At 41.2% G+C, this 17,528-nt stretch overlaps 1 protein-coding gene across 1 annotated transcript in view; it reads right to left on the bottom strand.

The window, feature by feature from the left end:
- adgrv1 (adhesion G protein-coupled receptor V1) overlaps positions 1-17,528 on the bottom strand; it is a 106,689-nt gene that overhangs the window by 73,577 nt on the left and 15,584 nt on the right. Inside the window, exons 5-26 of the mRNA XM_068703403.1 lie at positions 16,953-17,057; positions 16,355-16,468; positions 15,867-16,097; positions 14,257-14,594; positions 13,856-14,126; positions 12,090-12,416; positions 11,348-11,524; positions 10,692-10,915; positions 9,369-9,495; positions 9,023-9,208; positions 8,621-8,801; positions 8,048-8,211; positions 7,835-7,958; positions 7,460-7,720; positions 6,750-6,876; positions 6,372-6,595; positions 5,064-5,798; positions 2,708-3,081; positions 1,815-1,994; positions 995-1,175; positions 506-699; positions 243-372 (exon numbers count right to left, since the gene is read on the bottom strand). Of these exons, the coding sequence (XP_068559504.1) occupies positions 243-372; positions 506-699; positions 995-1,175; positions 1,815-1,994; positions 2,708-3,081; positions 5,064-5,798; positions 6,372-6,595; positions 6,750-6,876; positions 7,460-7,720; positions 7,835-7,958; positions 8,048-8,211; positions 8,621-8,801; positions 9,023-9,208; positions 9,369-9,495; positions 10,692-10,915; positions 11,348-11,524; positions 12,090-12,416; positions 13,856-14,126; positions 14,257-14,594; positions 15,867-16,097; positions 16,355-16,468; positions 16,953-17,057 (4,975 nt within the window). The remainder of the gene's footprint in view (positions 1-242; positions 373-505; positions 700-994; positions 1,176-1,814; positions 1,995-2,707; positions 3,082-5,063; positions 5,799-6,371; positions 6,596-6,749; positions 6,877-7,459; positions 7,721-7,834; positions 7,959-8,047; positions 8,212-8,620; positions 8,802-9,022; positions 9,209-9,368; positions 9,496-10,691; positions 10,916-11,347; positions 11,525-12,089; positions 12,417-13,855; positions 14,127-14,256; positions 14,595-15,866; positions 16,098-16,354; positions 16,469-16,952; positions 17,058-17,528) is intronic.

A 17,528-nucleotide genomic window follows, 5' to 3' on the forward strand; every position in this document is an offset into this window, starting at 1 on the left:
AAGGGGAAATGGGAAGGAAGGTAGGTAGGTAGTCACGTAAGTAGGTGGGTAGAGGGAAGCACACAGGAGCACAGCACACAAAACACATTACAGGATTGGTTCAGTTCTAATTAAGATAGGTAAAGAATGAAAAAAACATTGCAAAAACCTCTGGAAATTATCTCTAAGGCTCTGAATACAGCAAAATGTGACTCAAACTAATGAAAACAGTTCCGTCATGATAGTCGGATCAAATTCCTCACCTCCTCCATCAGCATTGTAGAGCTCCACTCTAAAAATCTTGTCCAGCTCAGGGACAGGATTGTCTATGATGGTCACAGTGATGAACTTTAACCTCTCCCCTGGAAGAAAGTCCAGCATGCCCTCTGAGTCCTGCCAGAGGAATACAGAAAAAGAGGTAACCAGGGAAGCAGGCAAAATGTATTATCTCACCATCTGCTTATTAGTTTATCTATCATCGACGTGTATGCACCCGTAAGACAAAAAAACCTTAGTAGAAACAAACCTCGTAGTCTTCAGGGCTGGATGCTGTGAATGGGGTTGTCCTGTATCCAACCATGACCCTTCCTAAAAGGCCTTGGGCCCTGGCCACTAGCAGACGGACTTGTCCATCTTCCTCGTTAACAGCTATGTGGGCAGGTTCTACCGCTGGAGGGATCAATCCCTCTCCTGGACGGATGGGCTGAAACTGCAGTAGGCCTGGATTAGACAAGGGTGTGTGTTTGTGTGTTATAGTTAGAAGAGAGGACAGAGGGGAGAATATAATGAGAAGGAAGGAAGAGGTCCGATGGAAGTAGGAGGGCAGAGGTAGTGGGGGAGGAATAATGCACATGAGAGGGAGAAAGAGAGAGAGAAAATTGTAATTTTATTTAGCTGAGCCATTACGCCACTTGTCACAACATATTCTTATAAATACACAAATAAACACTCATTGCTAAAACTTGAAATGTTGAAACAACAACAATAATGTTTTTTTGGGCATGTGAGTGAATACCATAGGGGTGGTCACTAGCTGTGACAGTGACAGTGTTAGCAGAGTTATTTGGGTCAATGCTTGCACCACTGGTGGGGGTGGAGCCACGCTTTCCATCACCAGACTCTGCTGACACCAATGTAATCTGAAAGGATTCTGCCAGCTCTGGGAGGTTATCATCCAACACCAACAGGTTCAATACCTAACAGAAAAATGTGCATACATTAGTTTTATTTCCTAGTCCAGACTGCACCCTTGAAAAAATAGTCTATATTTCAGTAGCCAATGTAAAAGCTTGATTATTCACTGACACCTGTTAACTGATTGAATTACCAAACAAACAAACCACTAGGTGGAGCTGGTTGTCTAAAACATCTGCATTTATGAGAGTGTAAAATCCTGTTGTTAAACTAGACATATAGTATTTATTTGAAATGAGTATGTTGATGTGTAAATACAGTGCACACAAGGTACATCACACTTGTTTGTAACCACTGAGTGTCTGCACTGGATAGAGAGATAGAGATAGATAGAAAGATAGTGACTTTAATCATCCCGCAAAGGGAAACAATACAGGTAAAGCAATAAAAATAACAGAGCTTCTAAAAATAACAGAGTTATGCAAAATATATATATAAAATAGAATAATATTAAATTAATTAACTAAACAATAGTGCAAACTCAGAGGGGTTTTCCCCAGCTCGTGTAAGATCACATTAATACAGGTGCAACTGATGAGTCACTCTCTCACACACACACACACACACACACACACACACACACACACACACACACACACACACACACACACACACACACACACACACACACACATACACACCTCAGAGCGCTGTCCAGGCAGGAAAAGCACAGCTCCAGTGGTATTAACAAAATCTTGATGGGCTGGCATCTCACTGTCTGAGCTATCCAATTGTGTAACGCTGTAGTTGACATAAACGTGGTCCAGAGATCCCCGCATACGCTCAATCACACAAGAGACAGTGGAGCCCTCCACAGTGGTCTGAAAGGACAAACAACGGAATAAAAATTGTGAACCGCTGGCCAAAATGACAAATACTGAATGCTTAAATGAATACATTGTCTTACAAACTATGTAAATAATTCCAGCACAGTAATAATCTGATTTAGACGGGAAGCACCTGATAGTCCACATGCCTCTACATCTATTTATCCAAGGATCAAGGATATAAAGAAGATCCCCTAGTTCTGATGGAATGCCATCCCCGGCCCTGACACCTGTTGTGCTGATGGCAACGAGGAACTAGATCTCCCATCTCCAGTGCTGGAACTCCTTATCCACTTCTACAGGAATGCCCTGACTGGCAGACCTTCTGCAGCCCAACCAGCTGTCACTCTACCTGAGAGGGGTCAACATGAGAGCCAACCCAACTAAAAATTGAGAGCATGCTCTCCCTGCAGCCATGCATGGAGACTGATGAAATATGCAGCAGGACAGGGACTGACAAACCAATCGGTTTACATTACATGTGTTTCTATGCATACACAAAACTGAGTCATGACATTAACGAATGCTACTGTAATAGTGGTCATGTAGTTTATTCAAAGGAGTATTAATTCCTTTGATAACCAGTCTGGTTTACATTTACATTACATACAAAATGTCGTAAATGCAGTGTTCACGAGGTGCTTATAGACGCTCAATGCAACAAAAATGGTCCAACAAATTCCACCACCTAAATATTGTGCACTTACATCAGGAATGCAGGCACCGGTGAATCCAAAAAGCCCGTTGGCATTGTCACTCTTCATGACTTGCAAAGTAGCAGTGGGTCTGGGGAAAGGGAGGCGTGCTCCACCGTGAACTGCTACCAACTGTAGATAGAAAACCTCCTCTCCCTCCTCTTCATTATCATCCCTGGCCTCCACCACAAACGACTTCTGCCTCTCTTCCTGCCAGTATCGTAGGTAACCTGAGATGTTACGCAGGTCTGTTTTAGCAGGCTGGGTGTGAAGCTCGTGAATGTGGCTGCGGTTCAGCTTTGTGCTGTACAAGCGAACATCCTGGAGAAGGCCTGTGTATCGCTGTTCGCCCTCTGGATCCGACCCTATAAACACAGACGCAGGTCCTGGAGTGAAAAGACACAGAAAAAAACAGTACATTATATTTCATAGAGAAAATGTCCAAAAATAATTAATGTTCAAGCTGTATAAATGGTTGGATATACAAGTAATACAAATCACTATCACTGCCTCAAGCACAATGTACAGGATATGACACGACTGACATGATGGTGTAATTCAGTAGATGAATGTGGTGCTTGGTCACAAACTGCCATCAAAGATTGACAAGCACACCCAGAGATATCATAACTAATTATTCCAATTAATTAACTGTGTATGCATTCCCTGTATTATGTTATCTACATGTCAAACAAGAACAAGTTTCAATGTAGTTATAGAGGTTTCAAAGCTGCTGTACCCATTTTTGTGGTTTGAAAAAATACAGATTTTATTATTGCTAAATCCTGAAACTCTCACTTTTGGAAAATAACTGTGTTTGTTACATAGTTATATCTTATATCTCTGGTATTATTTACAAGCTTTAAAACCACATATAGACATTTGTTTTATAGAATAACCCTAGTACATTCCATTATTTTATTGAGTTTTCAATTTTCTGTTTTATTAATTCACACCTGACATTTTGTAACCTAATATTTTAGTTGACTTGAGATCTGGTGAGATATTAACTGACTAATGAGACTTTATTTGACCCATAAGCCGATTTACATAACAATAACAAGGGTCATACAATCATATTATTGTTAATGGTGGAATACAATTTGGTTGCTATGTTGGAGTGTATTGGGACCACAAACAGAATCTTGATTAAGGCCACCAAATGCCCTGATCCGGCTCTTTCTCATTAGTCATTTATATACTTACACCTCTCGTGCCTATCGCTTCCTGTACTTGTACAAAATGGGACAAATGCAGGAAATCCGCCACAGTGAGCAAGTATAAAGCCCTGACACAAAACAATTCCTCTGTGGGTTGAGTTACCAGTAGCAGACAATAACACATGACATGATTGATGATAATGTATACATCTACTGTGATTGAAGTTAGCCACAGAACCATCAGAATATTTCCCCTCTGCAAGAACAGACTGTGACTATTGTCTCCATTAATTAGAGAGCATTGAAAGAAAAGAAGATGCCGACTGATTCCCTTTAGCAGTAACAATATACAGCAGTGCTGAGGCTAAGTGGCCACTCAAGCATAGCAGAGTTCCAGTAGTCCTGAACAATGAGGAAGTGACTGAGAGGAGGGTGCGTGTGTGTGAATGTGCATAAGTGTGTGTTAGAGTGTATTTGCATTATGTTTGTAATAAGTTAAGACTTGTTCTCATTTCATATGGGAACAATGAGAGAGAAGCTTGAAACCCTCTCCCCCTAGACAGTCCCTCTCACACACACACGCACACACACGCACACACACACACACACACACACGTGCGCACACACACACACACACACACACACACACACACACACACACACACACACACACACACACACACACAAACAAGCAGATTCCCAAACTCAGACATAGACATCATTACAGGACCATGAGCATGGCATTTGTTCCTCTTTGACCCTGACCATGGTGCTGAGACAGCAGTAAACAAAAACTCTGGGCTTATAGGAAGAGAAAAGAAGCTGGCCAGTCATTTGGCCTGAATAGGTTTTGGCCTTTAGTTGACATTTTGACATTATGATTGTAAATGTTAAAGATTATTAGACACTGCAAGAATTAAAAAGAGTAACCTCATCACAGCTTCATATTCCAACTGGTGAAATTAGTGTAAATTCCAATGGGCAACATTTTTCATATATAAATGCATTATAATTTGATATGGAGTTTTCAGAGATAACTAACATGTTTGAAAATCATGACAACATATGCTAAACACAGACAAACTGTGCAGACAAATAGGAGCTAAAAACACAAGCCGAACGCAACAAATGGGAATAATATGGACACTGTATGCTCAACAACCTGACCACTCTGATATGTTTGATAAATATCTGATAAATTAGCTCACCATCAGTGATGCCCTCTCCTTTGATGCTTTTCAGTCCTCCGGGAATAGGGATCCCATCCAGGATGAACTCAATAATCCCATCATCAACAGTAATGATGACATGTAACCAGGAATTATTCTCCACAAATTTCTCAGCAGTGGCCCGGGCCACCTGAGAATTGTTTGATCCTATCACTGTATAATACAGCATCACCGTGACATGAGACTCATTGGTGTGGACCTTCACTCCATAATACAGGGTCCCATTCCTGGTTCCTTTGCAGACTATGAAGCCGTCTGTGTCCAGTTCGGGCACAAGCCAAGCAGAGAAGGTGAAGTTTCCAACAGCAGCAGGCCCATCTTCAGGAGAGATAGTCCCGTAAGCTCCTGGAAGCCCGGAGAAAAACCATGTGTCTGTGGCTGAGTGGTGCCGCCTGGCATGAGGCCTGAGCTCAACATCGTCTGGGAAGGAGGCTAGAAGGAGCAGGTCATCCATCAGAGGAAGGCCCTCTGGGAAGCGTCCAGAAACAATCTCCCAGGCAACCCGCACATCACCAAAAGTACCCTGCTGTCGGAGGATGGTGAAGGAAGTGACATCAGCCATATCATCCTCTGAGAGTACATCTTCAGCTATTTCTTGGTCCAAGTTGCTGTCAGCGATGGCAAATACACCAAATGGGTCGTCATTGAAAGGGATGAGAATCGAGGCAGCCAGAGAAGTCTCGGCTAGTCGTCCACCCTCCCCTGGATAACCACCTTAAAGAAATTATAGAAAAATATCTTAAGGGTTTTCAAGACAACATTATAATTAAATGAATCCTTCTTTGTCATTTTTACAATTATCAGTGCGATTTTTAAGCTGATGACTTAAATGAAATTTCATGTCAAGTTTAAACTCAAATACAGTAATTATTTGTTATGACAGCTGCCGCTTTTATAAATTAATTCAATTATTCACATCTCTTAAAGGAACAGTGTGTAGCATTTAAGGGGATCTATTGGCAGAAATGGAATATCATATTAATAAGTATGTTTTCTTCAGTGTATAATCACCTGAAAATAAGAATTGCTGAGTTCCCGTTACCTCAGAATGAGCCGTTTGTATCTACATATGGAGCAACAAACCAAACACTGGCTCTAGATAGGACCATTTGCATTTTCACATTTTTGTGTTGGAAACTATAGTTCTCCTACACGCTTGGCACACAGGAGAAGTTTCAGTAGGTTGTGATCTACCAAATTACTGCTAGATGTCGCAAAATCCTACACACTGCATCTTTCAATTTATCTCTCAAAGCTGACAAATATTTCACTTATTCTTGAATTTACCTGAGATATTAACCAGCCTGAGGAAGAAGAACTCATTGAATTCGGGAAGCTTATCTGAGATGGCCTCCAGGACAATAGGCTTGGACTCTTCCCCTGTAGCGAAGGTGACGGAGCCAGATGTGTTGGTAAACTCCTGGTTTTCCTCCAGAGGAGTCACTGAGTCATTGGCAAACAGCTGCCAGAAGACTGTAACATTACCAAAATGCCCCCTAGCACGCAGGATACTGGGACAGTGAAAAGAGTAATTATTTCAGTAATTAAATACAGGAGAACGATTTGTCAATGCATAGTAAATACTTTCAATCTGAATTAATTGTTCAAATTAAGTGTATATGAGCATGAAGTCAGATATTTTGCACAAAAGAATCAGTTTCTTACTTGAAATTATTGGTCTTGCCCTCTTCGACAGGTTTCTCTATTGCTTCCAGGGAGAAAATCCCATTGGCATCATCATTGGCCTCAATCACCACAGTAGCTGTGTTCGCTCCATACACAACGGCATCACCTGTGTACACATTCATGTTGTCAGGCTGGATCAGGACCTACAAGCACATACTTCAACTTGCTGGTCTACGAGTAGCATGCAAATCTGCTTCTAATTAAACGGGAAAGGTAAAGCGTGTTTAAGTCCCAGAATGTACTTGACCTCTAACCTGAGGATTATTGACTTTTAATACAATCTCTATGAAAGACCATCCCCTGGCATGAACTAGAGGCTAACCCTTACTCTACACTACTCAATGTAGTCAATCAACAGACAGAGAGAGGCGATTGGAGAGTTTTTGGTTTGGAGTATGGTAATTAAGGTCCTTTTGGGGCCCACAGCTCTTTCATTCCCATCCCTGACACACAATACTGGTATTAGGAGAGAGCTTTGAAATGACAAAAGCAAATTACTTTCAGATGTTTTAATCCTTGGAGGGGATGCAGATTATACTGTTTTCATTATCTCAGTGGACCAACTATGATACCCACTATCTTACCTGACAAAGCACTGATTCACAGAAAATATCCTTATAATATATATAACTTATAATATATATAACTGCTGTACTAACCCTTTGTTTCAAATGAGGCAATGTACTCACCAGTAGCATTGTAGAGAACAATGTTAAAGGGCTCATCAGTCTCAGGTATGTTGTCATCTTCCACAGCCACAGTGATGTTCTTCATCCATTCACCTACATCATACACCAGCAACGTGTCATTGCTCAGCATGGTGAGGTCACCTGGAGATGCCTCTCCGTAGTCCACACGGTACATCACTGTGGCAACATAGTCCGCCCGCCCTGCCCTCAAAATAGTGAAGTTGGCCAGGCCCCCTTCCTGAAGTCGCACAACCACAGGTTCTGAGGAGAGGCCAAGGTGTGGAGGAGTCAATGACTGTGGCTTTAATATATCAATATATTATTCCAATCTTTTAGAGGATCCTTCATAAACAGTAATCTGAACAGTATCCTTACCAGAAAAGTAAATGGGGTCATCATTCTTATTTATCTGTAAATTGGCACTGAGTATGTTTCCCAGTCTCGCACCACCTGTAGCATTTAACACTGTGATGGTGAAATTCTCCATGTCCTCTGGGATCTTAAATAAAAAATTGCTAAAGATTGATACAAAGAAATGTAACTCAAATTTGGACAACAGGCATTTTTGAGTTTACTTTATAATTTTACCTCATCAGGTATGGAGAAGACAGTGAGGTTTTTGAGATACTCCCCTTCCATGAAAGTGATGTTTCCCTGGAGGGGACTGATGTCTTCTGACAGGGCTGGCTCCAAGACCCAGGAAACTGACACTTCTCCAAAATGACCCCTGTTCCTCACTACAGGGAACACCGCTGAAGGGACAAAGATGATGAGACAAAGATGATGCATTTAGATATTGAAACCTTCCTTCAAGTCATTCACTCTTTTGTTGTACAGCTCCCATTTATGCCTGGAAACACTGGTGATACATTCACTAAAGACTGAGAGAAGATTTTTTCTTCTCCCTGTTCTCAGGACCAGATTGAATATTGGACTGCATCGTCACTGTGTGGGGCCTAAAATTCCTGTTTTACAAGTTGATGTTCTTTAACACATTCCTAATCATTATACAAACATGGAACGTTTAAAATACAAACTTTAATCACAGTCCAGCTCATCCCCCATGGAGAAAAACATTCTGTGTTTGACTACAATTAGGTCCATTTTCAATGAGATACCGCTTGACATGGAAAAACTATTATCTAAAGGACTACTAAGTACCCCGGTGCATCTCGTCCCCTTTGCTCTCGTTGATAACCACCGTCAGTCCTGATTGGATGAACTCTATGACCCCAAAGGGGTCGTCGTTCTTCCGCACTGTGATGTTGACCTCCCTGTAGTTGCCTAGGCGACTGGGTGGAGTGCTGTGGCTACTAAGTACCACAGAGAAGGTCTCGTCCAGCTGTATGAACACACACACACACACACACACACACACACACACACACACACACAGTTTTCATGTTGCAAATACAGATATAAAGCCTAGTTCTTTCTTAGATTTTTTTACTAGCTTAAAACATAAGTTGACCACTATCAGACTGAGAATACCTCATTTAGAAGTTAATTAAAAAGTTATTATATAAAATTGAAAGGTCAGCATGTAATTGACCATGTTCTCACCTCAGGCACCCCATCAGGCCTTGCAAACAGTGCCACTACCACCTCTTTCTCTCCTGGTTTGAACTCCAGGATGCCAGTGGCGCCATAGAATTCAGTGTTGCCAACAGGCATGACAGTATATCGCACCAGCTGTTTCAGCAGCTGTCCCTTGGCTCTGACCACATTCAGCTCCACAGCCTCACCCTCCTAGGTCAGATTGAAGTTTGCAGATGTGACCATAACAAGAGAAAACAGACAAAACAACAAAATGTGGATTTAATGTCAGAGTCGGTTCATACTGTTTTTTGTAGCTGGATAGATATTTGAATTACTCAAAGAAAATTGAAGTTGCAGTTTCAAGACTTACACTGATGACCAATGGACCTCTGGAGAATGAGGAGAACTCAAAGACTCCCCCAGGGTCATCGTTCTCCATGATGACAATCTCTCTGCTGGTGAAGCCAGCTTTCAGGATCTGATTCTCAACATTACTCCTTGAACACATACACACAAATAAACAGTATTAGATCATAATAGAAAGTGACCACTCACGTCATTGCACCTTGTGCAGTAGATGTAAACTCTGAAATGGAAGTTTCTTAGACTTTTGCTTTTGTGGTGTGTTTTGAGCTTCGGAAACATTAAGTGATATCAAATGAGAAAACAGCTCAACTTTGATCTGAACTTCGTTATGCATTCCTTGTATTACCAATGTTGAATGCACTTATTGTAAGTCGCTTTGGATAAAAGCATCTGCTAAATGACTGTAATGTAATGTAAATGTAATGTATTGTGTGATGCTTATTCATTATTCACTCCATATGTTGTAGTCCTGCTGTTTAGGCCACTTTTAATAACAATGTCAATCAAGAGCATGCTTGCATCTTTATTGCTCCAAGGGGGTGGGGTATGTGTATGTTGAGAGAAATAGGAGCCAAGAAAGCATCACATAACGAGTAAATTAGAGACAAAGAGATGACAAAATAAACAACTCCAAATAAAAGGTCACAGCCAAGGCACTGCATGCATACAAACACTGACATCTTTAAAGTGGTACACAATCAAGCCTGGTTAAATTAGAGCGAAACACATAAAGAAGATTCTCTATTTACCCCCAACAACCACTCTCCTTTGGGTTCCCTTTTTTCACACCATCACTGAATCCACCCCCCCACCCCTGTCCCCCTCATCCCCTGGTCAACCAAAGACCCCAGAAATCCTGAAGTAGGCCCTTTCCAGAAAAACAAAGTCTTGATTCACGCCACACAAAAGGCCCAGGTTCATTCCACTCTCCACTTACCCAAAGTACACTATAAAGCGTGCAGTCTCCACCCTACAAGGGAGGAGTGGGAGGGAGAGAAAGCTGCCATTCTCATCAGAACATAGACTAACAGATGAACCCACCCCCAAACCACTACCATAAACACACACCAAATGAGAAAACCAAAGGAGGGATGGGATGAGATAGCACCGACTCAGCCTTTCCAATTCCACTGGACTCGTTCGTTGTATAAGATGAGTCTAAGACATTACATAATATCATCTTCACATTCTAAACACCGAAAGGTTATTGTATTACATTGGTGTTTATGGGCAGAACAGAAGGGTCTAATATGCCTCGGAGATAATTAACAAAAAAACAACTATTATGTTGGTTAACGATAACTTTTCCTGGATTTTAATACCCTACCTATCCAGCGTAAGCAGTAAGGTCTCGTTGACTTCTGGGATATTGTCAGCCATGATGGTAAAGTTGATGGAAGCATCACTCTGCCCGGAGAGGAAGACCACAGACCCACTTAGAGGCTCCAAGTCTTTAACAGTTATGGCGACAATATTGTCTCCAAGTGGCTGAAGACTCCAGAAAACTTCAGCCTGACCGTCTGTTCCATCACGGCGAAGGGGAAGGCTTACCTGCAGCACCAAACATCAATAGAATTAACCACCTGCACATACTGTATGCACATACAGAAGGATCACTTTCTGAACATCAATTAAAAATCGGCATTGACAAAGGGTGTTTTCTGACAAGCAGCAGAGTGGCTATAAAGTCAGTGATTAGAGACTCTTCTGAGTCACAGTAGCAAAATAGGAAACATCTATTTTGCTTTTACAGTAGTGTTTAATTTAGCACTTTAGAGACTGCATGACAACTAAGGGGTTTTGATCCAAATTTAGATCTCTAACAGTTGAACTGTCGAATGTGAAGAGCATAAAGTTAAAACACATTATGGTATATTATAGTTAAATGCTGTTTTATGTGATAGTGAACAACTGAAAGTCAATAGAGACAAGCATCATAGAACTGATACTATTTACATTGCTAAAATCGGGGTCATATCTTACTGTGCTGGTATTGCTGTCCTCTGGTTCATAAACCACCACCGTGGTGTTGCTTGTAAATCCAATTTCCCCATTAGCAATGTCAGGGGTGACAGTCAAGGTCAGGTTAAGAGGTCCTCCAAACCTTGGGCTGTTTGACAGAATTGAAGGGTTTATATCAACAAGCTCCAGCGTGTTCAACTAGGGGAAATAGAAGAAACAGCACAATTAATTGAAGGCTCAAACAGGTAGCATGCCACTAAAATAATTCATTCATCAAATATATAGCTCTTTCTTCATCATCTATTTATTTCTGTTCTGTGGCTTTTAAAGATGTGTTAAATGACCTGTCAGTGCTCCATTCACTCCTATAATTAAAGTTTTACTGAAAATGTATGACGTGATTATGGTTCTAAAGAATGCGAAGGAGGCCTTTCTTTAACTTTTTTGCTTGCTTCAAGAGCTAGGTGGTGTTGTTAGTTTGGACAGTTGGGCAAATCCCATAGCAACATGCCAGATTTGAGTGCCAGTGTCAAACAGTTCACACATGCAAATGAGGCACTTAAAGTCTGGATGGCACGGATTTGGCCACAAGTGCTAACACAAACAGAAATAGCACATTTTGGGCGTGCTAGCAAAATATTGCCTGGATTACTTTAAAAAACTGTGTTTTTTAAAGTTGTAAAAACACTTATGTTTCATCCACATGTGTGCCATCTGCCATAACTGTATGTGTTGCTCTGTACTTTGTTTCCAGCCTTGTTACCTGTATTAAGAAATGAGCTCCATTCTGCAGAAAGGCATCATTCCTGATTGGTAGTATGACGTGGATCATCCGTTCATGGGTAAACACCACCTTAACGGACCTGCTAACATTCAGAACCTGGTCACCGGCCAGTGCTGGGTCTATAGGGCCTGCAGGAATGTAGAGGGCGGTGAGGGCCATAGACACATCACCCAGTGTACCACCTTCTCGCAGGAAATTTAGCGACAGGAAACGACCCTCAGGTTGGCTCTGGATGCTTTGCTCTTTTGCTGGGTCAAAACGAAAAAGCCCATAGACATTGTCACTGTCCTGGATGTAGAACACAATCTGGGGGGCAGACAAGATGAAGAGGAGGAATAAAATTAACAAATCAGCAAAAGGACAGCAAAAGGTGGGAATATGTTACATTTTGACTGATGACTGAAAAACACATTCTCCGTATCTTGCAGAAAACACAAAACTTTGTTGTGGACTGGAAAAGGTATTTTGATTAACTATAACCTTGCTACTTATTCCCTCAAACAGTCCCTCATAAGTTCCTGTTAGTCTGCAAATTGCCCCCCAAAATCACAATGAAATGAATGCTTAGGTTGAATCTAATGATGATTAATATTATAGTATGCTCATATTTAAATTGAATACAATTAGCCCTATATACTTTGCCTTGGAAAAGAATAAGTTTTCACAAGTTTGAAAGATGGGCCTTAGTTGCACTGCACTGCTTATGGGGAGCAGGTCCGGGCCATGTGCAGTCTGTCCCCTGTGCAGTAAGGAGGAAGCTGATTGATCTTTAGGGTGTGAGGGAATAATTGCAATAAAGCCCACATTTACTTTGGAGGATGTTGTTGTGCATCCTGTTTTTGTGTTACTAAGACTGCATCTTGGGTCACAAGAAGAAGAAAGGAGAGGTGAGGAACAGGGAGAGGAAAGAAAACAAGTGAGACTGAAAGTAGTAAAAAAGAGCCCTGAGCTAACTTTAGAGTGGCATCCTCTTTAATTAACTCTGCTAAGACTGCTAGAGTAGTTTTTATGAGCATTTCAACTGTGGCTCATTCATTTCCCTGAAACCTACACTTGTCTGATGCATTGCCTGGCATGCTCACAATAGACGATTTACATCTCAGTGTAATGTCTGTGATATAACTTAACTTTAAAAACAATTAACGCTGATTAACTTGTCCTATTGTTAGTCATTTTTCAAGGAATTTCTGCGGAGCCTACTGTCTCTGCACGGATGGCAAAAACACCCTATAACTTCACAACCTGAGGTGATGATCTGGTGTGCATTTGTATGTGGCCAAAGCAGAGGTTTTATGCGTCTCATCTCATGCCTTCAATATAAACAAGACTCAGATCTGCCCACTGCCTTCACACATGGCCAAGAGGCTTGGACAAAGATGGAAGCTATAAAAAACCTGTCACCACTTCACCCACGCTTTCTAAAAAAGAACACACAGACACCACACACAGAGTGTGCCTGCTGTTTCCGCTTTGTTTTGATTCAGCCACATTAAAGGAACACCCACAGAGCAAAGTGACACACTAAGGGGTCGACTTTTGCAGAATGTGCCAAGTTTGCCACTGTGCCTTACAGTAGGTCCCACACAAACACTCACACATGCATAACACATGCACAACCTCTGGAGGATATGTTCCCTAACAAGTACAGCCTTCTCGATCTCTTCTCTCTCTCTTTGATGCAAAACCTTTAAAGCAACATATTAAAAAATAATCATTGGCCTATCAAAGATCTCCTCTAAACTAACCTCCATTGGTTCGTCGACCTCCGCATTTCCAGGTAAAGTATTGTTTTGCAGCTTGAAAACAAAAGCCTCTGCTTCTTCAGGTAGCTCATCTGCCACAATGTTGATGGGAATCACAGCTGTCACCTGACCCGGAGCAAATCTCACCGTCCCCGCTGCAGGCCCTAAATCATCCGACACTGGGGAGCGGTCACTGGAGTTTCTACCGATGGACCAGTTAGCAGACACGGCACCATAGCTGCCTCCATTTCTTACAATAATGAGTCCTTCAAATCTGGGGGAAACGATTGAGGACAGTTAAAGAATGCAAAAATCTTGGATGTTTTTTTATTATGACACCCATATTGTACCCATGTAATGGCAGACACTAAGAGACACTCATTAACATTTGTAAGTTATCCAACCTCTGTGTCAGGTCTTCATTGATGGTTATAGGCTGAATGACTGTGCTGCTGCTGATTGACAGGACACCATTAGGCTTATCATTGGGCTCGATGGTCACCAGCACAGCATTGGGTGATACTAGCACAGCATCTCCTCTGATTGTCTGCTCCAGCAAGACCAAATGGAACGATTCTGCAATTTCTGGCACAATGTCATCACTGATTTGGAACAACAGGCTGGTCTTGTAGACAAATGGAGGGAATATAACTGTTCTGACTGACTGTAGGTCAAGGAAATCCACAGCTGGTGTGGCGCTGCCCTGTCCTCCACTGCTCACCACCATGTAATCTACAGAGACCTAAAGACAGAATAGTACAGATGGTTTATATACATTTGCCTTATGCTTGTTTTTTCTGCATCAATATACTGTATGTATATATACAAATGTACTGTCTGCCATATATTAGGGGTGTAACGATACACATATTCGTATTGAACCGTTCGGTACGGGGCTCACGGTTCGGTACACATTACGAACCGAACAATACGTTTGAATAAGATTGAACTGCTTTGGAATAAAAATATATAGCTGAAATTGGTGGAGCCACCGCGCTCAAACATGGCAACCCACCCGACGTAACGCGATGTCCTTCCCTGATTCGCCACGCTCCTATCACGTGACCGGATGTTCAACAACAACAAGTTGTCTTGCTTACCGATCGACTACCAGGTTCATTCAACATGGAGAACTGATTACAGGTGTTGTTGACCGTGTTGTCTTTACTAGCAGCTGTTGTTCAGTTAAAGTCTGCGTTATTACGGAGGAAGCAGCTGTTATTGGAGCGATTAGTGAGCGGCGTGACCAGCGGAGGTATCAGACCTACCGAGCGGCCGTCTGAAGACTCGTTAGCACCTTTAGGGAGGACGGACACAAAACGGAGGACTTTCCTTATTATTGTTTATTTTGTTCTGTACAACTATGTACAACAAGTTAGCACACATAAACTATAAAGGAACAAAACATGGATTGCTCTAGAAGAGAAGACAGAGACTTCAGCAGAGCTACGAGTGAGAACAGAAACAACGACACCGAGGGAACGCGTGAGAGATGAGTGTTGACCACATTTATGGATCATAATCTAGTAAACCTTTGTGTGTAAGTGTTAATATTAATGTAAATATGAGGTGAGAGAGAGATAGAGCAAGACCCGCAGTGCTGTAACTAAGTCTGAAAAATAAAACTTCTAAAACTTTCCAGGAAATGTGTCTGTTTGAGTTTATAGAGGAATATTTTAGAGAAGATCTTAAGTATCAAACACGACCTTTCATTATTAAAGACTACTTGAGAGTCTCACCAGGGAGGATTTGGCATTTCTGCTTTTTTGCTTAACTGAAAACGTACCGAAACATACCGCACCGTGGCACCGCTGTATCGTATTGAACCGAACCGAGAATTTTGTGAACCGTTACACCCCTAATATATATATATATATATATATATAAACACACACATATACACATATATAGTACATAGTATACTGTATTTACAGTATATCATTTAAGTTTTTGTGCCCTATTCTTAACAGTCAAAAGCCTAGGTAAATAAATGACTGCATTGAAAGAAAGGAACCTCGGTGTCAACAGAGCCGATGAGTGGACCATCCTCAGTCAACCGACCACGGGTCACATTGAGGGCAATGATTCCAGCGGACTCTGGTACTGCCATAATAGAGTGGGAGAACCGTAGTGGGCTGTCATTACGCCGGATTCTCAGCTGGACACTGCTGGCATTGGGCCTGATGAGGGCTCCACCTGCCACGGCCGTTAGCCTGACTGAAAACACCTCATCATCCTCTGGGATCTGGCCAACAAAGAAAAGGAAACACATTCACATACAGTTGTAACTTGTATGCAGCTGTTTCAAAAAACCTGTTTGCCCCTTTCAAATATTTGACCTTTAAAAATGTCAAACCCATGAAGGCAATTTGTATACTATTTATAAAATTGTCTGAAATGATGATGAATGGACGGATGGAGTGATTGGCACAAGCTTCATCCATATACTGTATATTTGACATGTTGTCGCAATCAGCTGTAAATAAGGAGTTTGTGCAATACCTGGTCATCCTTGATGAGGATACTAAAGTGTACAACAGCCTGTCCCACAGGAATGGTGATGTTCCCTCTGTCTGGACTGAGGTCCTCAATGGCAGGGTTGGGACCTTCAGAGATCTAAAACAGGAGAAGTCACAGTGATGTTTATACTTCAACATGCCCATGTGCTCTATGTGGCTTTTAATGTATCATTACTCTAATATGCTGCATATAAATAATGGAGTAAAGACTATTTCCTACCATAGAATTATATGTATCGAAAGAATTACATGTTCCTATTTAGATCTAAATTCTCAAAACTCTTTAACAAAATTCAAAAGGGGATGTTTTGCCAATGGGATAAACTAACAAGATCATATTCTACAGAATAATACATTCTATACAGGAGATGTACTTATGACTTCTGGTGACTAGTAGTTCTCTTGAATACCTATGTTGAATAAACTTATTGTAAGTCGCTTTGGATAAAAGCGTCTGCTAAATGACTGTAATGTAATGTAATATTCAAGTCATAAACATATCTATAACACTGTCTGTCCTTAAATACGATACAACTCATTGTCTTAGGGTTGGTTTGATGTACAGTTCATTGCCCTCTCACCTCAAAGTGTACGTTCACAGTCCCATATGTTCCCTTTTCTCTCGTTAGGGTGAAAGGCACATAATGGTTCCTTCCTCTTGGTTCATCTACTACAATGTCTTCAGTCTGAGATGAAAAGGTTGGGACAGTGAAACAGACAAACCCAGTCAGTTCAATTGAATCAATTTCAACACAGTTTATCTATCTCAATTACAATAAATGAAAATCTGATACAAAGCAAAATGTCATATTTGACAAACAAAAACACAAAGTATTTGTTGTTGTGTAAATTTGAGTTTTGTGTGCAACAACTTCATCATTACATAATAGAGAACAAATCATTTCTAATCTCAATGTGTTTGAATTAATTCATCTTTTACTGTGTGTACAGCTTTGGCAGCAGTACAACGTAACGTAAAGTAGTAACGTTTAGTTGAAAGAGACACAGACACAAAGTGATCGCAGCTGTATAAGCAGCTATAAAAACTACATTTAAAGGCAACATGGAGTAAATATCACATTCAATTTCACTGTTTTTGGAAGTCCTTATCGTGGTCTTCAAATTTGAAAGTTAAATCCCATTTTATTTGTATTTTC

This window comes from Cebidichthys violaceus, unplaced genomic scaffold (assembly GCF_023349555.1).
Source record: "Cebidichthys violaceus isolate CVI_PGR_0920_01 unplaced genomic scaffold, fCebVio1.0.p SCAF_9, whole genome shotgun sequence".
Classification (NCBI taxonomy): Eukaryota; Metazoa; Chordata; class Actinopteri; order Perciformes; family Stichaeidae; genus Cebidichthys; species Cebidichthys violaceus.